The 27,423-nt window shown below is 44.5% G+C and overlaps 1 protein-coding gene across 2 annotated transcripts in view; it reads left to right on the top strand.

The window, feature by feature from the left end:
• Positions 1-27,423, top strand: part of PRMT3 (protein arginine methyltransferase 3) — a 116,835-nt gene that overhangs the window by 6,575 nt on the left and 82,837 nt on the right. Inside the window, exons 4-8 of one of the 2 annotated variants that reach the window (XM_074999019.1) lie at positions 827-876; positions 2,370-2,472; positions 4,742-4,895; positions 8,484-8,628; positions 12,185-12,250. In XM_074999019.1, the coding sequence (XP_074855120.1) occupies positions 827-876; positions 2,370-2,472; positions 4,742-4,895; positions 8,484-8,628; positions 12,185-12,250 (518 nt within the window). The remainder of the gene's footprint in view (positions 1-826; positions 877-2,369; positions 2,473-4,741; positions 4,896-8,483; positions 8,629-12,184; positions 12,251-27,423) is intronic. The other variant, XM_074999020.1, reaches the window with a different exon arrangement.

Below are 27,423 nucleotides of genomic sequence, written 5' to 3'. Positions count from 1 at the left end.
ATTAATATAGCAGTTTAATAGAACAGTTCTGCTCTTTATAGTGAGCACGGGATATGCTTATACCCAGTGCTTTTTCTGTGACAGTACATGTCGGTATAGCATGCTGTCACCTTTTTTCAGAGCGGGGCGGGAGCTGGAGTTTCTGCAGCAACCTGGGGGCTGGAATGCTGCTTTGGGATGGGAAGTCAGAGGCCCTGCCGGCCCCCTGGTAACATGGGGTTTGGAGCTGGATCCTCCACTGGCCCCGCAGCAGCCCCGGTTGCAGGAGGCCGGTGGTGGGGCAGAGAGGAGGAAGGGAGGAGGTGAGGAGCTGTACAGGCTCCTCTTTCATTTACAATAAAAGCACTGCTTACACCACTTTGTTACTGTGCTACATAGTTATTTGATGATACTATTTATCATAAATTAGTCTTATCTGATAGTTGGTTTAATAATTAGCTGCTAATGTGTACCAACATTGTCCTGGGATAAGATACTAGCATTTATACTTCAGTTTCTAGCCAAAGACTCTTATTATGGGTGTATCTATGTATGTTGCTTATTATGGGTGTATCTATGTATGTTGCTGCCTTTCTCGGAAAGCTGTTTGGTAAGTGACAGAGTTCCCTGTTTGGTAAGCTATGTTGACAGTTTTCAGTTTTTAACGTGTGGCAAATGTAATCTGAAGCTTTAAGTAAAGGATCTGAAAGTTAAGTTCTAATGTATTAATGCTGCCTAAACTATAGTGTAAGCTTCCGAGAACTCTGGTAGTTGAACTATTAACTAACACTTGCTCTGTTTTAAAACATATGATTTTTATTGTTACATGAGCATTTTTCTTTTTCAGCTCTTGAGTTTTATGGATACATTAAGCTAATAAACTTCATTAGAAGGAAGGTAAATGTGCATTTTAATTTCTTCTTGCATGGGGAAAAATATTTTGAATTTGTTTTTATGGTATAATTCCACATTATTTCTCAAGTGATCGTGGAAACATGTTTGAAATAATTTATAATTGAATTTGTGCATTCTGTGAGCCTCTTAAGAGGCCTTTGTTTTGTAAAATCCACTTTAAATATATCTTAAAGTTGAGAGACAATATTTATTAATTTCAGGGCAGTGTTTCCAGTCTTCCATAAAGTCCAAGTAATTGGCTTTCATGTGGTTGTGCTCTAATATTGGGGTAGGTGAAATTAGTGGAATCTATCCATTAGCCTGACTAGAGCTGGAATAGCAACAGCTGCTCTTGTTGATATAGGGAGGGGTTTTCTCAGCCACTGGCTTTGGCTATGCAGAATCATTTTGTCTGGTGTTAAGGTGGGTAGGTAGTGAAAAAGGAGTGAACCCTCAGTAGTATTGGCAGTGAGAATGAAGCTTGCTTCACTCCTAATTTGATTTTTTTTTCAGTGCTTGTCTCTGTTATAGGTTTATACTGCTATCAGGATATCTGGTACAAAACTGTAACGCACCAGGGGCTGCTTCATGTCCCTGTATACATTACAACTCATTAACATAGTCTAGCTCTTTCTCTTGATTCAGTTTAATATTAGCCTTGATGGGGTCTTACAAAACCAAGCATATTTTGAGACCTGTGTATGCCTGTGCGTGCTTTTATCTTCCATCTTCATATTCAGCTTAATTAGTTATATGTGACTATTATTCCTATGTTGCAAATGGTGAATTGGATCTTTCAAGTCTGGTTTCGTTTTCTCCTCTCCTTAAGATGTGTGCAACATACACGACTAACCACAACTGTGGGGCTCAGCCTTTGTAAAAACTGGATCCTAAGTGACTTTTTCCAAGTCACATTTGCCAACAGAGCCTCATTTAGCATCCAGGAGTACCTTTCTGTACTCCAGCAATTCTTAACACGAGCTCTGGGGAGTCCCCATGAAGGCCTGGCATTAGATGCAGAGTGTCCAGGGCAGAAAGTTTACACCCTGCTGTGCTGGGCTGAGCCTAGGACCCCAAGCTCTATCACTCAGGGCTGAAGCCAAAGCCTGAACATTTTAGCTTTGCAAGCCTCTCTGGGGCCCCAGCCAGTTGGCCTGCTTGCTTTCCCTTGATGCCAGCTCTGGCTTTTATGTGTAGAAATTTTTTTGTTGTGGAATAAGTGGGCACTGGAGTTCTTATAGTGTTTTGGAGCCTCAGGAAGAAATAAAGGTTGAGAATCTCTCCCTTGCTCTTTTGGTCATGTTGCCAAGTATTGCTTCTCTCTCAGCTTTTGATGCCTGGTTATTTTAATAAGTCATTTAGACATTCATAATTCAAGTGCTTTTAATGATGTGAGAAAAGTCAAACTCGTTATATTTGTCTTGTAGGTTACTTTGTTTAAAAAGCTGCAGTAATTTGAAGAACCTTATTTCATATGCTCATTTAACTTTCTCTAGAAACCACCTGCAGAATACTTGAATTCTCTCAGCAGTCCGCTGCCTTGGGAGGAAGAGGAGTACTTGAAACCAGAGCTAGAAGATGATCTCTTACTTCAGTTTGGTAAGACTTCTCAGCATATAGCCTTGCTAGGAAAAAAGCACATTCACCTCTTCCACAACCCATCTGAGATACTACTCTTATTTGTAGAGACTATGTTTACTTTTCCTAGGAGAATGTGCTATCCAAAATGCTCAAGTGAAGAGATCTATGAATATTTTGTAGCATAAAAAAGAGATTGTATGAGCAGATTGGGCAGGGGTTGTCACCTGTAACTCTAAAAAAGATAAGAACTAGGGGGTCACCAAATGAAATTAATGGGTAGCAGATTAAAACTAACAAAAAGATTTTCTTCATACGGTGAAGAGTAGGCCTGTGGAACTCTTTGCCAGAGGAGGTTGCGAAGACCGGTACTTCAGCAAGACTCAAAAAAGAACTGGATAAATTCATGGCGGTTAGATCCATCAGTGACTATTAGCCAGGATGAGTAGGAATGGTGTCCCTAGCTTCTGTTTGTCAGAGGTTGGAAATGGATGGCAGGATAGGGAACACTTTGATTTACCTGTTCTGTTTTACTCCTTCTGGGTCATATGGCATTGGCCTCTTGTCTGAAGACTGGATACTGGGCTAAATGGACCTTTGTCCTGACCCAGTATGACTGTCCTTGGCTGTGTCTACACTACAAAAATAACTTTGAAGTTTTTTACTTTGAAGTATAATGTCTACACGCACCCTACTTCAAAGTTAAACTTCAAAGTAGGGCAGTACTCCATTCCCGAGAATGCAGGCAGTAAGGACTTTGAAGTTAACTTGGAAGTAAGGAAAAATGTGTGTAGACTCTCTGCTGGCTACTTCAATGTAGTGCCTAGCTTACAAGTTACTTTCTAGTGCAGATGCACCCCTTATGTTCTAAATGTTTATGGAATTTCCACATCTTTAAATACAGGCTGACCCTTTCTTGTCCAGCAACATCCATAGTCTGGAATGATTTCAGTTAGTTGGTTTTCCACTTCTCATGGGCATGGTCAAGTTATCCTATAAAATTTGTTTAGTCACCAGGCGTATGTATTCTGTGCTTTTATTTATCTGTAATTTACCCCAAATGTCTTCTAAGAGCCCAGAAAGCAGCGGAAATGCTAGACAATATTGATGTCCCTTGGTTGAACAAATTCTCTTGTTCGGCACCAGTCAAACTCCCAAGATTGCTGGACTGGAGAAGTTCAACCTGTATTCCGTTTAGGTATTTACCATTAATCTGAATACACGTGAATAAATACATGAGAAGCAGTTATCTTGTCACAGAAAACTATTTCACATTTTATATTGGCTGTCTCTTTCACTTTTATCTCTTGGGCAGAAAGAGTATTACTACTAGCCAGGATATTAATTTTAATTCTAAATTATTATTCCTGTTACTAGAGATTATTCTCTCTCTATATCTGAAGTTCATGTTTTAGAACATCCAGACTGTATCTAGAGGAAGCTGTGATTTTGCAGTTGTGGGAGATATTGACGTAACCTCAAAGATGCTGGACAAAACCTGGGAAAAGCCTTCTTACTTAGGTCTTCAGTATATCCTGTGCTTGTGACTCCCTTACCAATGGCTTGTGATGGCCTTGATGTCCAATTCTGTTCTGTGGCTTTGTTAGTGCTTTACTGTTTATCTCCAGGGTGGTGGTTTCTAAGGTTGCATGCGTGTATGTGCTCTTTCTCTTGCTAGGCATCTTTCCACTGCGTGTCCTTCTGACTTCGTATTGGGGTCTGTCTTTAGGGAAGAGACACTGATTTTTTTTTCCTGTTCTTAATGGCATGGAAGTACTATTTCCTCATCTTCCATGGCCCTGACCAATTCTACATATAGTTGTGGGAGCACAGCAGAATCCCCAGGTTTTGGTGGAATGCCAGTGCTGTTGACCTCTGTGCCCAGGGCTCTGATCCTTCCTGAAGCTTTCGTCCTAGCCTCAGCCACCTTACCTCTGTTTGTGTCCTTCCTCCCCTTCCTTCCAGACCCACAGCCCAGTTCTGGCCTCCAGCTCTGTGGAGAGGGGGCACGGGCAGGGGTAGGGAATGGTGTGAAGTAAAAAGGTTGGGGACCAAGAGCTGTCAGCGCACTCATTCTAAAGAGTGTTCCAGTGCCACTGGTTCCAGAAATTCTGTTGTCATAGATCCAGCCTTATGCAGTGTCCTTCTGATGTCCCCCACTCCCTCGAAGGCACAGTTCCATTAAATCAAAGCAAAGGTATACGTGGTCCCTAAGTCTAAGCTAATTTTTTTTTCTCCAGTGTTTCTGGTTAGTCACAGGAAGGTAACATTTGTTGTTCTATGTCATTAGACGTAGAGGATCTGTATGAGTCAACAAACATCTCACACCCCAATGGATTGAGTGATAACACAGCGGTCCTTGCGCAGTTGAAATGTGCGGAGCAAAGAGCAAAGCTTGCAGAAACAGCATTAGGCAGAGCGCAGGAAGATCTTCAGAAAATGAGGTAAGGTGTTTTTGACTGAAGCTTCTTCTGAAACATTTGGCAGAACTGTGGATAGTAGATAGGAGTGTGTGAAGGTAAGGCTAGTGGTCACCAGACATGCACGCTGCAGAATTCAAGTGTAAGTCAAAACTAACCTCCTGTTGGTGCTGTCTGTGTTTTACCGCTTTGCAAATAGTGTCGACTGTGGTGTTTTTAAAACATTTTTACAAATTAAAGCACAGTCGAGTAAATGTCTAGATAAAACTCCCAAGCAATGAAACAGATTACTTCCCCTTCCTCCAGCCCCAAGCCATCTATAGCAGACTCAAACTCCTAGCATTGAGGAATCCCCATTGCAAATTTCTCACCTTTCACTGATCCGTTATCCCCAAACTCAAATATAGGGAGTACTATCAAGAATAGTTCAGCTGATCTTAACATTGTTGTGCATGTTAACTTTAGCTCATGAAGTTTAGGAATATGTCATTTTTGGTGGTGCAGCTACACAAATATAAAAGGAGTTCAGACTTTGTTGGGTCTCCTGGAATTTATGAAAACCTGCCAAAACATTAGTTCAGGACGACAATGGCAGCCATTCCAGTTGAAGCAAGCAGAGACATTGGAAAGGTGAAGTAATAATGTATTTTGAATCGCCTTCATCTAAGAAGTTGCTGGCTGTTGGCAGATGCAGGTAGAAGGCTAGGACTGCAGGGAGTCTGTGACACTATGCCCCATATTTTTATGGAAATATGTTTTTGAATATAAATTTGTATAACTTGAATATGCTTTATGCAAAACAAATCAAGTAACCTATTGTTCAAGAGCCTGTGAGTCCCTGAATGTATGTTGTCTGTGTGCATGTATCATTCTTGTATGTGATGTCTGAAATATGAAGTGTAAACCTGATGATAATCAATTTATTGTGAGAGCCATTAACGGTGCTTTGGGTTTTGTGGCCAGGGCTTAAGGCAACCATCTGTAAATGGATTTGCTTTTCCTGTAATCCCAAACTGTGGTTGATCCTACAAAGCTATGTGACCATGCTGCCTGGTGCTGAAATCCATTTTGACTCTGGTATTCTTCCATTGGGATGGAAAGGTAAATCAAAGGTGTTCCCGCCCTGGGGCAATTCTGTTTAAGGAGTAGGAAGCAGTTAGCATCATTTTCAGCTTGCATTTGAAAATACCTCCTCAGAGAACTCAGAGGACAGGAAACTGTTAAACCCAGACTGGAGAGAAGATCAGCTCTGTTTTGAGGAATTTTAACTGAAGTAAGGGTTAGGTGAGAATTGATCTGTAACAATGTATCTTAGTGTACAGGTTGAACCTCTCTAATCCCTTAGTATGCCCTGTTTGAGTCCACCATATCCTTTCAAGTTGTAGAACTACAGCTGGGCGTATGTCACAGGCCTGTGGAATGTAAACTTATTCAGAGCCTAGTAATTGCACTTACCAAGAGCATGCTGCATTTGAAGCTCTTTAATAAGAAGTTAGTACTTTCATGGAGTATTGGCATGATCTTCAGAAAGTGGAAGCCTTTTCTTGTACCATGATTTTTTTTTTTTTTAAATCCCAGTTTATGTACGATGTTCTTCTGGTGCAAATAAAACTTTAGAGACTGTACCCTAAACTTAACAAAAATGAGGGGTTTGTAGCTACATTTCCTGAATTGGTATGTAAGCATTAACATCTCTACAGATATAAAAATACTTTAAATTACTGCATTCATACTTCTGCATCTCATCAGAGCCTGGAGGCTTATAAAACTGCATCTCTAATCCAGTACCCTCAGGACTTGCCTGGAGCCAGACGAGAGAATTTGCCAAACTATGGGAAGTCAGCATTGTCTAGCAGCATTACCAATGCTTTCACTGCTCACTGTGCTCTTAGAAGACATTTAGGGTTAAATTATGACTAAATAATAGTACAGAACACAGAGCCAGAACTGGTGACCGGAAACAAACTTTATGGGGCCATGGGAAACTTGACCATACCGGTGATGAGTGGTCATCCAGCTAACTAAAACCATGCTGGGTTTATGGATATTTCAGATTAGAGAATTTCAAGCTACAGGTTCAACTAGTATTAGAAGCTGTCTCCAGCAGTTAGTGTGATTACTGTCTCTTAATGAATCACAAATATTTCTTAGGGCACACCTGGGTTTTTCTTAAAAGTTGGTAGTCCAAATAGTTGTGTTCTAATCATGTTCAGTTTGAGCTGACAGATTGAAAGTGCAATTGCGTGTGGCAACAGAGTAATATTAACAGTCTTTTTGCTTAATTGCAGGCAAAAGTTACTGTGTCTTCTAAACATAAATTGCCTCATACAATACTTAAACAGTCCACAGATTGAAACGTGTCACATTTTATCTTGAATCTATCAAGAGTGTCCATTTGAATGGCAGTGCTTTTGTTCCTTGTTTATATTTATCCTGATCTATCTTGACAGTCTTCAGATTCACTTTGTTGTGAGTGAACTAATGATTCCACTTAACAAAGTAAAAAAAATCAAAAAGCAAAACACCCTTTTTATTAAGCCAGATTAACTTTTTATATAGCTAATTAGAAAATAAGTGCTGTTGAACAACTTTAAACTAAAATTTATAATGAATAAAGCAACATTCTATTCTTAAATGCTACTGTTGAAAGTTTATCTTATTTGAAATGTACAGAACTGCAATATGAGAAAATAAGACACAAATCAGACCCTGCTCCTGCACATACTGAGCAGGCATATAACTTTGCTCACATGAGCAGGGCTGCTATTCAAGAGTAAAGTGCAGCATCAGGCTAAAATTGTGTTTAATTAGAAACTTTTCTCTTAGTGGCACAAAATGTTTTCACTTCCAGGACAAAAATGATTACAATGAAAATAATTAAATTTTCAGTACACTAATAAAATTATTCTGAAGTATTTTATACAAACAAGTCCAAATTTTAAAAGTAGGTTCCCAAAGTTAGACAACCATTGAGTGGTAGTATAGAGGGGAAAAATTCTTTACAAATAAAAATCAACTTGCATTAAAATCTTTTTATAGTTTTGTATCAATGTTGACATTGTAAAAAATGTTGTTGGCTGTTAATATAGTCAGCCTGCTATAAAAAGTACCTATGTGAATGATTTTAGGCATAGTTTTTAAGAGGGCCATAATACTGAACCATGTCGCTGGTTAATATAATCTCTTATAATATTTGACTTCTGACGTACTGTCATCATAGGAACAGCTTACAAAATGGGAATCTCCCTCTACAAAACTGATCTTAATGAAATCCTAAATCAGGTGGGTTGTGATTGGTATGCATTATCAAAATAGATGAAGGATGAGCGTAGAACAGGCAGTTGAACAAAACCACGGCAAACTTCACGCTGCTAAAATGCAGAAAAAATGCTGGTGTTGAAATGCAGAGAGAATAGCAAATCGTTGTGTAGCAGCTTCTTCTAGAAACCAGCAGGGGGCGTTTCAACATGGTTAAGGCATAATAATTTTGGTGCTGTGAAAAGGAATGCAGACTGCAGAGGGCCTATCTCCTCTCACCTCTCCCTTCCACCCCTCCTCCTTTTTCATGGTCCCGTAAACATGTCTCAAGGGTATGTTTCAAATTGATTACAGACAATTTGCACAAGATTTTGTGATGAACGTGGATGTCAGAAGCAGCTCATCGTCATCTAGCGCCATTGCGGAACTCCAGGACGACGAGGATGGCGTTTACTTCAGTTCGTATGGGCATTATGGGATACACAAAGAGATGCTGAAGGTTAGAAAGTCAGTACAAATGCGTCTTACTCATACATAGGAAGGAAAGAGGGAATGAAAAAAGCTACGTGCCCATGAATATACGCTGCAGAGGAGCTGCATTTTTAACCCTTTTGGTGCTTGATAACTTATTTTTGGAACTAGAGTGAAAGAATAATTTAAAAAGAAAACCCTTATTTTCAGCTGCTGTTGTTTCTAGCTCACTGTTGTATACATTCTTTATCAGAAGTATTAGAAATGTCATAAAAATATATTGATCTTACAGGCATACTTGGTTGCTATTAAGACCATATTCATCTCTCAAGCTCTGTAACCTAGTGTGCTCTTATTGCCTTTGTTTCTTTTGCTGTACAAATGTGGCTGAGTTCCATGCACTCTTTTATTGTATTAACAGTAAATGGCCTTCTTTTTTTATTCTCTTCAGATGAAAATTTAGCAAGCAAAAACCATGCGAAATGCTAGCATTTCCAATTGATGTGGTTTTTCAGAAACTATTTGAACTCCAGTATAATGCTTATCAATACATTAAACAAACCATTGCTAGGATTATCTAAATAGCACAGAATTTTAAAATGGAAAAATATCTTACAAGGAAACGGCTAGGAACTCTTCAAAACCGAACAGAAATCCTTTTTATCTTGAAAGTCAAAAGCTAATCATAAAATGAAATTACTTTGATCCAAGATCTTTAGGATCTCCTGTCTGAAAAAAATAATAATGTATAAGGATAGGAGTTTGTATTTCAGAGCAAAAAAAAGTGTGCAACTTCATGATGATCAACGATCATGTACATCTAAATAGAACCACTTAAAATATGAAGCCATGAACTAGAGTCGCTTTTGTACAGCACAGCTAGCAGATTTAGACTTCCTACTTTCTGGAACATTTAGGGGTCCTAGCCTCAGAAAAACCTCTGCATCTGTTGTATGGTTCAGCATGGAGCAGCCGGTGTATTTCTGTGATGCATTCTTACAGAAATGCCTTCCTGGCATAGGGGTCTGGGATATAAAAAGTAACACACTTTCCAAAATTAAGAGTGTAGTGGAGAAGAGAAGTGTGCCAAATGTGGAAAATATCGGAATTAATCAGGTTCACTTCTAGCAGACGAATAGAATAACTTTTAAATATGATGTTAGAGATAATTTTTTAGTTAAGTGCATGCAGAGTAAATGTGATACAAGATCTAAATTACTTTTTTCAGATGTGGAGAAAAAAAATTAGCAGTTCTGTTGATAATAACAAACCTTGGCTTGGTGCTATAGGAAAAGTCCCAAACTGATTGTTTTGGTTTTTTTTGTGATAAATCTTTCTGTTTCACGGGCTTCAGGAAATTTTTGTGATGAGATATATTTACTGAATTTGATTTTAGCTTAAAAAGACTTGGAAAATACCCAAGTTCTGGCATGCGTAAATTCTTGTGTGTACTTATCTTTTTAGCTTCCAGTGAAAGCCCAACACGTAGAAATTTTTGGTGAAGTTATTATTTAGTAAAATAATGCCTCACTAAGTTGAAATTAAATCATTATACAAAAAAGCAGTTATGTAACACTTCGCAGACTAACAAAATAATTTATTAGGTGATAAGTTTTTGTGGGGCAGACCTACTTTTTTAGATCTGCCCCACGAGAGCTCATCACCTGATAAATTGTTTTGCTAGCCTTAAAGGTGCTACAGGACTGCTCTTTTGTTTTGTGAAGATACAGACTAACACAGTCACCTCTCTGTGGCTTGGAGCTGCCCAACCAGCTTTCAGAATGGTGCTACTGCAGGCTGTACTGGCTGGATTCTGGCCCTTGGGCCATGGGTAGGACACCTGGTACTGTCCCCTTTCATAGTATTTCAAAGGACAGGAGTATTGCTGCTTGAAATTGATGAGCACAGCTGATGGGTCACTTTAATTAAAAATTGCTTGAGGAGTGTCTGACAATACCTCGAAAAATAAGTAAGTTTATTGCACTGAAAGGGTTGGTGGGAGGAGAGAAGGAATTGAATAGAGACCTAAAATAAATGAAGGTCGTGCAAGCAGCAGTACATGTAGTAAGGAGAGCTGTTGGAATTCTATTGATTAAGTTGGGGCTATACTGAGGCAGTGTGATAGGTGAGGCTGAAAGCTTTCCACCTGACTGCTTTCTTGATTGATGGCGAACCTTTTACATTTTTGTGATTTCAGCAAATCTGGAAGCCCAAAAATACCTAACTTCTTAAAATCTGCCCTCATAATAAGCAAATACAATTTAGGTGATCCTAATTAAAGCTTTTATTGTTCACATTTTTATCAAAACATTGCAAGCTGTGATTCTTTAAATATTTGATTAAAATATCCTGGGTTTGTAATAAATTTATTTTTCAAATATTGACCTGTGAACAAATGACTTACCGTAAATCAAAAGGGAGCTCACTGGAATCTACATGAAGGCTTTCACTTAGACAGAAGTTGGAATGCTTATGCTTTACTCTTCCAAAGGCAAAGTAACTTGATTTGCTCTTAAGAAATAAACTCTTGGCTGCTAGAGAGATTATTCTTTTATCTTCCATAATATTAAATCCTAGAGCTTTAGCTTTACGTACATACACTAGGGTTCAGCTCTCTTCTTTAATACAATATTGTTTTACACTGTCCAAGCCAGAGTCATAGTTGTAATCATGGGTTTTTAATTTTCCTGTCATCCTGTCACATGTCTGGCTCTTATAGCAGGGACTCTAAAACATATGGCTTACTCTCCATTTGAGTGCCTACACAGATAAAGAGTGTCAGTGTTACTCACTGTTAAGTTGAGCTACTCTGCCAGCTCCCATACTAATCCACAGATATTCAGATGTGTGCTTGAAAGCCTACCAGTTCTGTGGGAGGTGTTGAATTAGTGGTTGGTCATTAGTATTAGCAGTGAGCATATTATTTCACAGTGTGGTCTGCAGCTCCAGTGATTAATTTGTTGTCTTCTAGAAAACTACAAGCCATATATTTGTACTTAAATATGCTTCTAGACCTGAGTGAGGGTGATCTGGTATCAGGACCTGATCACCAGCTTGTTTATACCGCCAGTTTTTTTTTTTGTGTATAATATTTGCACTACACGTGTTCATGCCCAAATGTCAGGGCTCAAGATGTTGATTTGGGTATGAGATCAGATACTACCTTTTATTTATCAGTGTTCCTGGAAAGGGCAGAGAGTAAGTATAAAACAGATATTTTAAAATGTGCAGCTTATTCAAACACTTTCAATCTGAACAAAAATTACAAGTATCTGCTTACTCCCAGAAGGTGGTAGTGTAACTAGAACTATATATAATATGGATGCTTTGTTACTGCGTGCTACAATTTGTAGCATTGCACATTGTCTTTGCTTCATAAATAATGGAAATTCTGTAAGACTGTTGTATGGGAAATCCTGAAATCTCACGGCTGGATGTGTCCCTGTGACTTTTTAACATGTAGAGTGGTGAAGGGTTAACTAGGCAATATGTTCTTAAAAATGACCATTTAAAAGACTGCTTCATCATCTTGAGGCTGTCATTTGTCCATAACTGTGTGGACTGTGTTTATGCTTACTTTGTAGGATAAAATACGTACTGAAAGCTATCGAGATTTCATATACAAAAACTCACACATCTTCAAGGGCAAGGTAAGCGAGACTACTCAGAAGCTGTAATATTTCTGCAGTTCGTAATTCTCTCATGCAATATAACCCGCTTTGGTTTAGATATCGCCTTGCTCTGGGGGATGGAGTATTGCTGTGACAGGATTTGATTTAAGGTACTCTGGCTTGATTGCATGGAAGAGTGTTATTCAACTGCTGCAGGGTGCAGAATGCTGATAACAGGATTGCTGATCAGTGTTGTCATTGTTCTGTATACTGGCTTGGAGTGTTCATTAATTATGATGACATAGCTAAGGTAAACCTTTATTGTTCAGTATTTTAAGCAGAATCTATTTTGGACAGACTATTTAGAGCAATTCAAGTGAAATTTTAACCTACATCTGACATCATAGAGGTCCCAGTGCAATTGGTGTTGGGAAGAAGTTCAAACCTAATTAATATATCTAATTCATGTTATTAGGTTTTTGTGGTCAAATTAGGAACTCAATGAAATGGACACAGGGTTAATCATTCATTATTATTGGTTTATGTTGCTAGATAACATTTTGCCTCTGGTTATTACCCAGCTCTGGTTTTTTCCTTACCAAGCTATTTAACTTCTGAGCTTCTGAGAGGCATTTTGGCTATTCCCAAGGCTTACCATTCTTTTTTTAAGATCCATTTAGGGGCTCTCTGCCATGATGTTCGTTACTTTTTTCAAAATTTTTTAAAAATGTGTTTGTCTTTTTAACTGATACTGCTACCACAGGGCCTCAGAATAAAGAGTTTTTCTTCCTTAATGGTCCCTCAGCTGGAATTCAGTCAGGTAGGAGGGTATTTTTTTCTTCTTCCCAAGGAGCGCTATGCCACTTAATAGGTTGCGTCATGACCCATGTGTCCTCCCATTTGATCTTATAATTTCCTTAGGGCAATCACAGGAATTGTTCATGTGAAAAAGTAATATTAGGAAGGGAGAACTGTATTCATATATCTTCAGAACTCTCTAATGTGACTGACATATCCTTTGTATAACTAGTCAATCCAGAAAACTGCTGTGTTTGCTTGCATCTTATTCTGGCCCAAGCTCAAGTGTTGATGCTGAGAAGATGCTGAATTTTCTTTCTTTCTTTTTCTCACAGTTCAGGGCAAGGTAAGAAATGCTTGAATATTTTGCTTCGTTAATATGTAACGTATTTCCTGGAAGCAAAAATCTTACTAAACCATTAGGGTTGTTACATTTCCAAGCTGGGAACTGTATTAACCAGACATCCTCTTAAACTTCTTTTTCATTCAGTCGCAAGTCTTTTGGCTGTCATAATCAGAGTGGAATGAATATTCAAATATCTGAATATTGGAAGAATGGAAATTGTGTTGCTTAGGGTTGAACCTGTCTGCCTGAAATGTCAGTTGTGTTTTTTCAGAAAACTAAGCAGATTTAAATTGCTTTTTAGTCCAAAACTAGGCATCAAAAATGGAGAGGTTAGGATAGGATGGCAGTTCAGTGCTGTGGGGATGCATTCAGTTCAGAAAATCACCCAGCCTGTTCTCTAATGTCCAGAATAAATGATAGTTCTGTTGGTGTATGTGGCTCAGAAAAACTACTGCTTGCTGCTTCTCAACATAGAATTTTCATACATTAATCATTTATGGATGATTTGTCCCCAGAAAAGGAACTTTGATCCATTTTATAGCTTTAAGGCATTTGTGTTGTTTTGTGGGCTTGTTTTGTTCGTTTTTTTTTTTTTTAAGCGGGAGATTGTCTAACTAAAAAGTTGCTTAATCTGTAAGATTTTTTTACTGGTCCACTGAATCTCTTCTGAAGGAGATATCAATGATGCTCCTTAGGTCTCTGTGGTATCCAACAGAAGTTCAAAGCCTGCCACGCTTGTGGTTTGTGTCTTTTCATATTCACCACCTTACATTATACAAAACTTTATCAGATAATATTAGAAAAATAAATTCCTTCTGGCCTTTGAATTTGCACAAAACTGGGAGATGACCTAATAATCACAGACACAATTACAGCAACTTGACTTTCTGCAGCAAAGAAAGGGTAACTAAAGAAAGGCTTTGAATCCTGCGTAGCCGGTAACAATCACCCCGAGATGGCTGGGAGTGGTGCAATTTCAGCTGTTTCCTAGGAGTAGCACGGAGACTGTGGCACTGTCCCCACGTATTAGTGGGTGTGATACCAAACCCCCATCCTTGCCATGCCCTGCTAGTGTACCCATTCTGTGTGGGTGGTATCAGTGCCCTCAGGGGTTCCCTGTTGGTTGGCAGGCTGCCTTGCCTGGGTGAGCACCTGTGCTAATCATCATAAGCACATGTGACAAATTGGAAGAATGTTTATTCTTCGAGTGGTCCCCATGGGTGCTCCACAGTAGGTGTTGGGCTCACCCGGGCGCCGCAGATCGGAAATCTTTAGCAGTCTTCATCGGGTGACGCATGCGCCGATGCGCGCCGGCCCTTCGCGCGCCTTTGGTCACATGCGCGATCCGGTCCCCGCCAGTTCCTTCTCAACCGCCGACGGCTGCAGATGGATTCCACTCTGGCTCCAATGCCTGAGAAAGATAAGACTATATCTTAATTTTGTTTATCTTGTTAATAGTTATTATTCTGATAGTTTTAGTTAGCATTGTTAAAGTTGTTTTTGTTAAATGTGGATATAGTTTTAAAAAAAAAAAAAAGAGGGAGAAAGAGAAGAATGGAGGCGGCCTCCTTAAGCGATCTGCTATCCTAAAAGCCGTGAACGTTGTTTTTTTTTTCCAGGACTGATAAGCTGTTAAGTGTCCCATTAACATTCAAAGACTAAACGCCCGGGTCGAGATGTCCTTGCCGGGGTTTAAGAAATGTGCCTCATGCCGTGAGGCCATGCCTGCCTCAGATGGGCATAACGAGTGCATTCGTTGCCTCGGGGAGACCCACTTTCCACAAAAGTGTCCTCACTGCTCCAATCTCACGGCCACAGCCAGAAAGGACAGGGAGATGAGGCTGAAAATGATTTTATTTGATAAGGCCCTCCAACCTGAACCATCGGAGAAGCCCCATAAGGAGGGGCCCTCAGGGTTGTACAGGAGGAAGGCAGCTTCCCGAAACCTCCTCTGTTCAAAAGAAAAGGAAACTTTCTCCAGCTCGATCCTTGCTGGTAACATCTGCGAGCAGGACGAGTGGAACACAGGCCTGTGACCCACGGGCTGCTCAAAGCGGGATGACCGTAGTGCACGCGGCTGTGCCGGAGCTTCCGACCATTAAGCACTCGGCACCGGGGGTGCCGCAGGCGCCGGCATCGGCGGCACTAACTCCCACGGCACCAAGCCCTGGGGCACTGACGGCGTCAGAGCAGGGGTGCCTGGCATGGGACCCAATGGTGCTGGAGGAAGCTATCCGTGTGGCGCCGTGCACAGGGGCACCGAGCGCGGCACCCACAGCGGCACCGAGGTCCCTGGCACGGGAGGGGGCAGCGCCTGCTTTGCAGGGACGGGAAAAAGCAAAGGCTAAAACACGGCACCGCAGCCCATCCCCGGAGGCCACCACGTTGCCGTTATCATCTAGCTCACCCCCCAGAAATACATTGGGCAGCAACTCCAATGGCCTACTTCAGACCTCCATCCCAGTTCCTTCAACCACTATCCCCCTGGCTCAGACAACCTTTGCCAATCTCCAGTAGGGACCCCTATGAATACTATCACAGAGCATCCCCACCGCTATCAGCGTCATCACGGAGGTCACGCTTGTCTAGACCCCATGCGTATGTTTTCCGATCATGGTCTAGATCCCCATCACCAGGCCCTTGCTCCTGCTGTTATGGCTGTCCCTACCATACTGAACACCGGCACAGGGGGTCCAGATCCTGGGGTAGATTCCCACCCCACACCTTGCCAACACCCCTTCACACAGTCTCACCCCGTGAGAAGGACACAGCCTCCCCAGGCAGATGTTGGTCCACCGGCCCTGGACCTCCCCTCTGAATCCTCAAAAGGGCAAGTATATGAACAAATCCAGGAATCGGAGGAATTAGGGGAGGTATATCATAGCGATGCCGCTTCGTCCTCCCCAGATGAGGGGACTGTCCCCGGGGATATTTCCCCCTCTGGATGACCTTAGGCAATTCCAAGAACTATTCAAGAGGGTAGCACAAACACAGGACATTCACATAGCGGAGGTGCAGGAGAAAGATCATAAACTCCTGAAAAATTTAAGACCCCCGGCTTCATCTAAGATCGCTATCCCACTTGATGAAGTGATTATGGAATCAGGCACCAACATATGGCAGACTCCAGCCACTACCCCTCCCACAAATAAGAGGGCAGATAAGAAATACTTCGTTCCAGCCAAGGGCATGGAATTCCTGTTTAGCCACCCCCAACCAAATTCCCTGGTAGTCAAATCATCACAGCAGAGATCCAAGACACCCCAGTATAAATCAGGAGGATCAGAAAAAGATGCGAGGAAATTAGACATGTTCGGTAGGAAGGTCTATTCCTCCTCTACCTTACTACTCAGAATGGCCAACTATGCAGCACACCTGTCAAACCACGACTTTGACAATTATTCCAGACTTGCTTCCCTCATGGATTTCCTTCCAGAGGATAAGAAACCGGTGCTAAAAGCGATCGTCCAAGAGGGCTACGCGGCCTCATGAACAGGAGTCCAGATTGCCCTGGACGTGGCAGACATGGCAGCATGCTCCACAGCCACAGCAGTGGTAATGCGTAGGGAATCGTGGCTCCAGACGTCTGGCATTCCCAGAGATCTGCAAACAAAAATCGTAGACCTTCCATTTGATAAACAGAAGTTATTCGCAGATTTGACTGACTCGGTCCTACAGTCCAGCAAGGGCTCAAGAACCACACTTAGGACCCTGGGTATATATACCCCTTCATACAGGAGGAAGAAGTTTTACCCCCAGCAAAGGTGCTACGCTTATCAACCTCAGCGTATGCAATACCAACGAAGTTATGACCAAGGGCACCACCACGAGCAGCAACAGTATAGGGCCCCCAGCTGACTCCCCAGACAGGGTCTCTCACCCTCGGGGCAAGCTTTGAGACAGCAAGTTCGACGGGTAAGTCAAGGACTGCAATCTCAACACCATCCCTCAATGCCAATCCCAGCACATGTTCCACCATCGGCTCAAACCGTTCTACTCTCAATGGCAAAACATCACCACAGAGAAATGGGTACTGGAGATTATAGCCATGGGATACACGATCCCCTTCCAATCACTACCTCCACCAAAACCGCCCACCCAGTCCTCCTTCAAGGACCCCTCCCATGAGACAAGATTTAAAACAGGAGGTGGACCATCTCATGTTCATTGGGGCGGTGGAGAGAGTTCCGGAACAATTCCGAGGGAAAGGGTTCTACTCCCGGTACTTCCTAACAGAGAAGAAGACGGGGGGGGCTGGAGACCAATCCTGGACCTACGGGCCCTCAACCAGCATCTGCGCAAACAGCGTTTCAGGATGATTACAATTGCCTCCATACTTACGGCATTGGACGGTGGAGACTGGTTTGCAGCCCTCGACTTGCAGGACGCGTATTTTCATATAACTATTCACCCGGCACACAGACGTTTCCTCCGCTTCACAGTAGGCAGGGAGCACTTCCAATACAGAGTTCTTCCGTTCGGTCTCTCTTCGGCACCCAGAGTGTTCACCAAAACACTGGCGGTAGTATCAGCTTACCTACACAGACAGGGTGTGTTCATTTTTCCATACGTGGATGACTGCCTACTGAAAGGGGCCTCAAAGGCAGAGGTCCTACGCATGATACACGTCACTACAAACCCATTCGCCTCGTTGGGCCTAGTTATCAACCTCTCGAAATCAAAGACCGAGCCTACGCAGAATATAGAGTTCATAGGGGCACGCATAGACTCTACTACATCAAGAGTATACCTGCCCGAGGCCCATTTCCGTGCCATCAAATCCCTGGTACAAGTGATGATGTACAGCCCCACAGTGCTAATCCTAACATGTCTACAACTGTTGGGGCACGTGGCGACCACTACGTTCGTGGTACAGAATGCCAGGCTGCACATGCGGGGCCTGCAGCATTGGCTGGCGAGCGTTTACAAACCAATAGTCCATACCATCCACAGGGCAGTATCGCTCACAGCGGAGGTGCGCAGGTCTCTGGCATGGTGGGCAGATCCCAAGAACTTACTGGTAGGGGTGCCCTTCCACCAGCCACAAATCGCGATTTTTCTTACGACGGACGCATCCCACATGGGATGGGGAGCACACGTCGGCGACAAAGTAACTCAGGGGCTATGGTCCCCCGTGGAAAAGACATTGCACATAAACATACTAGAACTCAGAGCAGTGTTCAACACGTACAGATGTTTTCGGAAATACCTGCACGGCAAAGTAGTCGGGATAAATACCAACAACACCACCACCATGTTTTATATCAACTGGCAAGGAGGGGCCAGAGCCCGTGCGCTATGTGCGGAGGCAGTCTGGTTGTGGAACTGGTGCATTGCCAACAATATAACGCTGAAAGCCTCATACCTGCCCGGTGTCCACAATGTAAAGGTGGACCAGCTAAGCAGGCGATTTGCGCTCACGCACGAGTGGCAGATCGGCGCCGATCTGCTCCAACAAGTTTTTCACAAATGGGGGGTTCCCCAAATTGAGCTGTTTGCCACTTACAACAACCAACAATGCCCTCGGTACTGTTCCAGAGTGGGCATAGGACAGGGATCCTTGGGGGACGCCTTCATGGTGCCATGGAAGGGCCCTCTACTTTATGCGTTCCCTCCCACGTCACTCATTCACAAGGTTCTAGAGAAAGCCAAAAGAGAGAGAGCATGCATAATACTGATAGTCCCAACCTGGGACCAACAGCAATGGTTTCCTCTACTTCTGCGCATGTCATGCTGCCCGCCACTCCCCCTACCGGTAATGCCGGACCTTCTCACGCAGGCTCAGGGGTCCACAGTGCACCCACACCCTCAAAGACTCTGCCTACAGACATGGCTAATCCATGGCTCAGTGCCTTAGAGAGCACATGTTCGGAGGGAGTGAAACACGTCTTGGAGTCCAGTCGAAGGACTTCCACCAGAAGAACTTACGCACAAAAGTGGAAACAATTCATCTCCTGGTGCTCTTCCAAGCAGTTGGCCCCTCAGGGCGTCCCTATAACTGCAATTCTAGACTACCTGCTGGAGCTGAAACAAAACAGACTCTCCCTATCTTCTCTAAAGGTCCATCTTGTAGCTATATCAGCGTTTCAGCATAAAGAGGAAGGACCAACTACATTCGCCCATCCTATGGTCACACGGTTCTTAAAGGGGCTGGTAGACCTGTACCCCCCTTGGAAACCGCTATTGCCGTCATGGAATTTGGACTTGGTCCTCCACACGCTGTCGGGACCACCCTTTGAACCATTGGCCACGGTACCCCTCCAGCTACTTACCCTGAAAACAACCTTCCTTCTCACCATCGCGTCAGCCCGCAGGGTGAGCGAACTCGCAGCAATAATGGCAACGCCACCCTGCACAGTATTTTCAAAAGAAGCAGTGATCTTACGATTACACCCGGCTTTCCTTCCACAGGTTTCCTCAGAGTTCCACATTAACGAACCAATAGTATTACCCTCATTTTATCCTAAGCCTCGCAACTCCAGCAAAGAGGCATGGCTGCACCTACTAGACATAAGGAGGGCTTTGGCCTTTTACATAGACAGAACTAAGCCCTTTCGGAAAACGGACAGACTCCTGGTGTGCCTCGCACCCAGGTCGACAGGGGAAGGCATATCCTCACAAGGAATTTCAAATCACATTGTATCCTGCATAAGACTGTGCTGTGAGCTCAGTAAGACCCCTCTGCTAGTTCTGCCCAGGGCTCACTCCACCAGAGCAATGGCAACGTCGACGGCCTTCTTCAAAGGCATCGCGTTAAAAGACATCTGCAGAGTGGCGACTTGGTCATCTTATGACACCTTTGCCAAGCATTATGCCATGCACTGGGTGTTCGATGAGGGTACACGCCTATCAACAGCAGTCCTATCAAGGGCAAGCTGCACATAAGCGGACACCCACTTCCTCAATTGGGGTCACTGCTGGGTAGTCACCTACTGTGGAGCACCCACAGGGACCAGTCGAAGAAGAAAGAGAATTTACTCACCTGTGTAGTAACGATGGTTCTTCGAGATGTGTCCCCGTGGGTGCTCCCCATCCTCCCCGCTTCGGAGCTCTGTTTTCGTGTTTTTTCAGAAGCATCCGGGGTGGTTGGTCAAGGAACTGGCGGGGACCGGATCACGCATGTGACTGAAGGTGCGCGAAGGGCTGGCACGCATCGGCGCATGCACTACCCGACGGAGACTGCTAAAGATTTCCAATCTGCAGCGCCAGGGCGAGCCTGACACCTACTGTGGAGCACCCACGGGGACACATCTCGAAGAACCATCGTTACTACACAGGTGAGTAACTTCTCTTTTCTTATGAGTTAGGGATGCATGCATTCACCACACTGCAGTGTCCTATGCGCCACATGTGGCGAGTAGTGAACTTATTGGACACCGTGGCCTTAGGTTATTTGTTCATAACTTAGCTCTTCCTATGATTTTTCATCCCTCCAGGGAATATATTCCATTGGTTGGATTGGCTGAGTGCTTCTTTCCTGAATACAAAGCCCGGTACACTCTTTCATATTCAGCATTCTGTCATCTGGAACTCTCAAATAACCATCATTTTAATGATGAGTAAATTTTAGTTATGTTTTCCATAAATATAGTGAAAGTAAATACAAATAAATACAGCAAATAAAGTATGTTTACAGTGTACAATACGACTGTTGTTGGTAAATAAAGTAATCTGTATATATTTTTGTTTGCTTCTTAATATCTAATTTTGTTTTTCTTTAGTGTTATGCAGTGCAGGGTGTACTTCTCTATTATGCAGAATATTTGAATATACGGCAACCTACCCTAACCCTAACCGTAACCCCAACCCTAACCTACCAGGGCTGCTGGATATGAAAGAGTTTACTGTAACTTACTTTTCTGTTAGTATGAAATCGTGCTTCCTAGGATGCGATTGCAGAGGATAATCAGAATTCAGTAGCTGCTGTGCTGTTCTATCACCAGCTCAGCTGCTCCAGGTATCTGGTGAGAGGCCATATGTGATCACGGCAAGAATACATTAAGTGTGGACCTTTGTCCTTGGGCTAAATGGTGATTATTTTTTGTCTTTCGGTTTTCAGATGTGCTCCAGCTCAACTGTTCTACCTATTTACTCCATTCCTCATGTTCCCCTACTAAGCGAGTTCCATTTGGATTTTAACTAACCAGGTTAATAGTCCAAAATACCATCTGTTTTAATTTTTCCCATGAATGTTGATTGCTCCTGTCTGTGCAGTTGTGAAGCATGATCACTGTTTTGCAGGGGTTTATTTCTGAACTCCATTTTCCAGCTTTCGTGGTTTTTCCTGTAGCTGAAATGCTGTTTAAGAGGAGGACAACAGCATGGGAAAACATGAGATTTCAGCTCTTAGAGAAACACTAGTATTTTCTGTTCCTGTCTCCAGAAGACTTCATCCTGACTCCTGTAGCAGCCACATGCTGAAACTGCACTGGAATGGCAGTGGCCGTGGAACTGACTTCTTAGGTTGGAGTGCATAGTTCCAGTTTCTGTATTTGCTAATGTTAGGTTGCAAAATGGTGTCATCCCATACCAAGTGGAATTAACAGTGGTGATCTATGAAGCACAAACAGTTAAATGAGTATTTATCATGAAATTTTTCCTAGGCACTCTTTTAAAGATGTGCTGGGATGTTAAAAGTAACCTTCATATTGCCTTCTTCTTTAGTGAGATGCAGTGAGCAATCCAGCTATACCACAGCAAAATGAGTCTCCTGTAAGCAATAAATGGCAGGGGGTGAAGGAAAGAGGAATGATGATGGTGGGTAATGAATTCATGAGGGTGGTTTTATGCAGTCCAGACGTGTGCAGTGGAAAGGAGCTCTGGCTGTGCAGTTCTTGGATTCTGTATTTTCATGTGTGTTTGTCTCTAGTCCATGTGTAAATGTATTCATGTTTCAACAAAGGGTGTATTTTTCAGTGAAGCATTTCTGTGGTGAACTTAGGATGAATGTTCCAGATGCTTGCTTGCCTCAGAAACCTCTACCACCACTTTACCCACAATTGACATTCCAGAACCAAACTGGTTAGTAGCAGTGTGTTTCTGGACCATCATGGCCTTCCTTGTGCATGTACCCTCATGCTGGAGAGTAGGACAAGCAGCCTGTGAAGCTTCAGGAATCCTTTTTTCTTCAGGTGAAAGTTCTGGACCCACTGCTGATTATCCTGTGTCCACATGGTGATGATCCCACCAGTCCGTGCTGGTGCTCTGGAAGCCCTAGCCAATACAGGGGACATCAGCAATGATTCAGCCAGTTCGAGTCTGTTGTCACTGTCCTTTTCCAACAGCAGATCGGAAAAATGCCACTGAAATGTCCACCAGCATCTCACGGATGCTTTGTCCATTTGACACAGGAGTGAAAATGAAAGCAGAACAGGTTCTTCAAACAGGGATCACTCTATTGCTGGACTTAGCAGCCAGACGTGTGCTGACCAAGTAGATGGTTTGTCTGGCTGTGTTGTCAAGTTGTAACATTGACAGTTGATTTTTCGCAAAGCGCACCATGAATAAATGTCGAGAGCTGTTGGGAGGACACTAGGAAGCCTGGGATAAATTGATTGACAGTAGGAGGAGGGGTCAGTGTAATTTAAGTGTGGACCCATGAGCATGGATGTGAGACCCCGTCAGTGTCCGGTGTGGATGCTCAAATGTAGGCTTACAAACAAGCCCACTGGCTTAGGTCTTACAGACTCAAGTTGATATTACTGTGTAGCCAGAGCCTTGGGGTTTACTGACTTCTTGCCAATGTAGCTGGTGGCCTTGGGAGCCCTGGCTCAATCTGTGGCTTTCTGTCTTAGGCACACAACATCATAGCAGGGAGTCTGAAATCTTTGTCTGCAGACTGTGGGAATTGGGCAGACTGGGAAGCAACTGGCCCTGGAGTCTGGAAGTTCTAGGTCAGGTATCTTGGCAGTTGCCAATATGGTTCATGTTAATTTCACTGTTGAAGTCACTGTGAAAACCTGATCAGCTGTTATTCAAGGTTTCTCATTTCCATTCAGTCCTGCAGTTAAGGTTCACTACTTTGCACTGACAACAGCAACTTTCATTTATATTTCAAAGGTGGAGTGTTGTAGTCCCATGTTGTAGGTGGGGAAAGTGAGGTAGGAATTGAGTCATTATGGCTCTTAAGCTGTTACTTGAGAATTAAAATCTGCGTGACACATAACAACCAGACTGCGGCACTCTGGAGAAATTCTGCCTGGTTAAGTTAGCTAAAAGGGGAATGTCTTTTAATGGCTGCAGATGCATTCCCTGCTGTGCCTCTCTCTCTCTGCTGGCAAGAGCAAAATGGGGGAGGGGAACTATACCCATCTTCTCTCCTTCGACTTTTAAGGAGGCTCTTCCCAGGTTCTAGTTAGCAGGGCGAAATGTTAGATTTACTGATGTGATACCTTGGCATGAGCCAGGCATGGAGAGGAAGATGGGGGAGGCTCTTTTTGATTCCCATTCTCCATCCAAGCCCTTTCTTCCCTCTATATGCGCTAGACATGGTGAATCTCAAAGTGACTTGCTGAATTGTATAGAAATTCAGTGGAAGTTAGAAATTGAACTTGGGCCTCCAGAGTATCTGTCTCCTGTGCTGACTCTGAACACTTCACCAAATGTATCCTAAAGGTTGAAACTCTCTAATCTGGAACTCTCTTATCTGGCAACATCCATAATCCAGCATGGTTTTAGTTAGCTGGATGACCATTTACCGTGAGTGTGGCCAAGTTTCCTGTGGTCCCATAAAGTTTATTTACAGCCACCAGTCTTGGCTCTCCATGTTCTGTGCTGCTGTTATTTAGCTGTAATTGACCCCTAAATGTTTTCTAAGAGCCCAGTTAACAGTGGAAGTGTTGGTAATCCTGACGGCCAATACTGACCTCCCATGGACTAGCAAATTTTCCCATCTGACACCAGTCAGGTTCCAAGCGTGGGGAGGCTTAACTATACTTGGCATTCAACCACCAGCTGACCGAGTATGTTTCTATGTCAAATTCATTTTGAGGTTCTGTTGCCATACCCTTATTTTTTGCATGCTGGCAAATGATGACCTTTCATTTTAAAAACCCCAAGTTTTTTAAAGCCATAGGGTTTCCCTGAGGTTATTAGGATACTGATGAACACTCAGCCCAATCCACTTGTTTGCAAGCCTCCCAAAGCAATGCTTCAGCTCTTCCAGCTGACAGAAGGTTGTGTGAGACAGAATGCCTTCTCTGGTGTTACGAATGGTGAAAGTTCTTCCTAGCCTTCTACTTGTAATTTGAATTGTAGAACTACCTGAGGGAAATACGCTGAATTTCCCTTGTGGAGTATGTACCCAAATGAGGCTAATGGAGAAAATGTAAAATGGCAGTTATGTAAGCAGAGAGGCAAGCAAGTCAGGGGGCATGCTTTTTTTTTTTTTTTAGTTTTATGTACTGTTGGTTAAGAATTGAGCAATGTATTGGGCAAATATTTAAAAAAAAAAAAATTCTGGTACTTGCGCGGCAATCCCAACCGCTATTTAATTCTTGAGTTTTGAATAATCACTGTGGCTGTAAGCTTATTCTCTGCTTGGAAAGTAGACATTTAAAGGTGTTTGCAGAGTATAAGTACCTTTGTACAAACAGGGTTGGCTCATAAAGCAACACTTAAGAACTTTATTTTCATTTTTAATAGTCATTCTTTCATCTACTTCTTTATTCTTGTATATAACTCAGGGCTTTGCAAAGGCTGTTCTAAAAATTCTTATCCAGGCTTTTTCTATGAAAAGTTTGTGCTTGTAATGGATCTTTAGAGCAAAATTACAAATTACCACATCTATTATATATTTTAGAGAGTTTATTTGTTTGATCAAGAACACTTCAATAACTCCTGATCTAGAACCACCAAATTCAGTATATAGCTTCCTCTTATTGGCCGCGTCTATACGTGCCGGCTACTTCGAAGTAGCAGCGCCAACTTCGAAATAGCGCCCATCACAGCTACACGTGTTGGGCGCTATTTCGAAGTTAACATCGACGTTAGGCAGCGAGACGTTGAAGTCGCTAACCCCATGAGGGGATGGGAATAGCGCCATACTTCGACGTTCAACGTCGAAGTAGGGAATGTGTAGTTGTTGTGCGTCCCACAACATCGAAATAGCGGGGTCCTCCATGGCGGCCATCGGCTGAGGGGTTGAGAGATGCTCTCTCCAGCCCCTGAGCTCGATGGTGGCCGCATGCAGCGGCCCCTTAAAGCTCCCCACCCCCTGCCTTCCTGTGCAGGAAGCTGAGAGAACGTGCAGGCAGCAGCATTGCCATGCGGCTACCCTGCACGCTCCTCCGCAGCCACAGACGCCCCCCCAGCTGTGATGGCTGCCCCCCAGCCCCCTAAGCGCCCCAAGGGCACCCCCCCCCAAGGGGAGCCAGGGTTCGCAGGCTGGCGGCCAGGCCAGGAAGCAGCAGCAGGGCCCCTCCTGGACGGAGGCCGAGCTTCGGGACCTGCTGGGGCTCTGGAGTGAGGAGGAGGTGCTCCAGGTAATGGGGAGGAAGAGGCGGAATGCGGATGCATTCGTTCGGCTGGCCGCGGGCCTGGCCGCCCGGGGTCACCCTGCCCGCACTCCGGATCATGTCCGGAGTAAAGTGAAGGAGCTGCAGCAGGGTTACGCCTGGGCCCGGGATACGGCCGGCCGATCTGGGGCCGCCCCCGTCACTTGCCCCTTTTACAGGGAGCTCGGGGACATCCTGGGCCCCCGGCACACCTCCTCCCCTCCGGCCATGCTTCATACATCGGCCGACGAGCCCCAACAGGCCCCGGAGGTGGAGTCCGCCCCGGAGGCAAGCCCCGCACCCTGGGGGCCCGGCCCCCCCAGGAGCCCACACCCGGGGCACTGGAGGAGGATGGGGAGTCCTCCTCCAGCGACGCTGGCCTGCGGATCGTGCTGCCCTCGAGGAGCTCCAGCCGGGCGTCCGCCCACTGGGTGTCCCCCGACCGTGGGAGTGGACCATCAGGTATGTACCCCCCCCGGGGTTGAGGGGTGGGGGTAATAGATATGACCAGGGCCCTCCACATGCCCAGATGACCATGGCCCCAAGGACAGCAGTGGCATGTCCCTCAGAAGAGTGTATCAGCCCCTGCCCCCCTGCACGACAGTGCCATGCCCCATCCCCGGGGCTGGGGGGAGCGGAACCTCTAGGGTCCCCCGGGGGGAGGGAGTGGGACACCCAGCAGCAGCAGCATCTCCCGGGGACGGGGATGGGGAACCTGCAGCAGAGGGGTGGGGGGACAAGGGCCACGGCTCGGGGCCCACACTAACGGCTGTCTCCCACTCTTCTTCCCCCCCTACTGTGTTCCACAGCTGCACCATCAGAAGGACCGGAGAGCGCCGGCGAGGTGTCAGTGGTCCCGGACAGCCCTCAGGGGCCATCACTCCAGGCCAGCCCCTCGGTGGAGGACCGACCAGCCCCACGGCGGGGAAGACGGCGGACCCAGCACCACCACCCGACAGCGACGGACCCCCAGCTGCTGGCCATCCACTGTCGGCAGCTGGAGGTCACCGAGCAGCGGCTGCAGGTGGAGGAGCTCCACCTCCAGCTGCAGGAGCGGGCACTGGCCTGGCGCCAGGAGGCATGGGGGGGCATTCATGTGGACCTTTGACCGTATTGCCGACTACCTGGCCCCCCCATGCCGCGCCGGCCGCCGCTGCGCCCTCCCTGCCTACTCCACCCACTGCGCCGTCCACCGTCGCACTGCCACCCGCCGCCGAGAGGGACCTGGGGCCAGCTGACACCCGCTGGCCATATCTACCGGTCCGGCCGGCTCCCAGCCAGCCCCGGCCAGGGCTGAGGCCAAGGCGTGGATCGCGGCCGCCCACCCCCAGCGCTGGACATTAGGGGGTGTGGGGCCCAGGACGTGGCCCCCACCCTCCCCCTTTGTATATATTCCCCCCCATTTTATGTTATTTTGTAAATAGTTTTTATATTAGACCCCGTTGCTATGCTGATCCTTGCCCCCCCCATGTACATAGTTCTCCCCTTCCTTGTCTTCGCCTTTTATCTTATCCTTATTTATAATACATATATATATGTTTGATTTTGCCTGTAAATAGTTAGTCTTGATAATA

This window comes from Carettochelys insculpta, chromosome 6 (genome assembly GCF_033958435.1).
Source record: "Carettochelys insculpta isolate YL-2023 chromosome 6, ASM3395843v1, whole genome shotgun sequence".
Classification (NCBI taxonomy): domain Eukaryota; kingdom Metazoa; phylum Chordata; order Testudines; family Carettochelyidae; genus Carettochelys; species Carettochelys insculpta.
The sequence above is the reverse complement of the archived record's forward strand: the minus strand, read 5'-3'. Positions and strand labels throughout refer to the sequence as shown.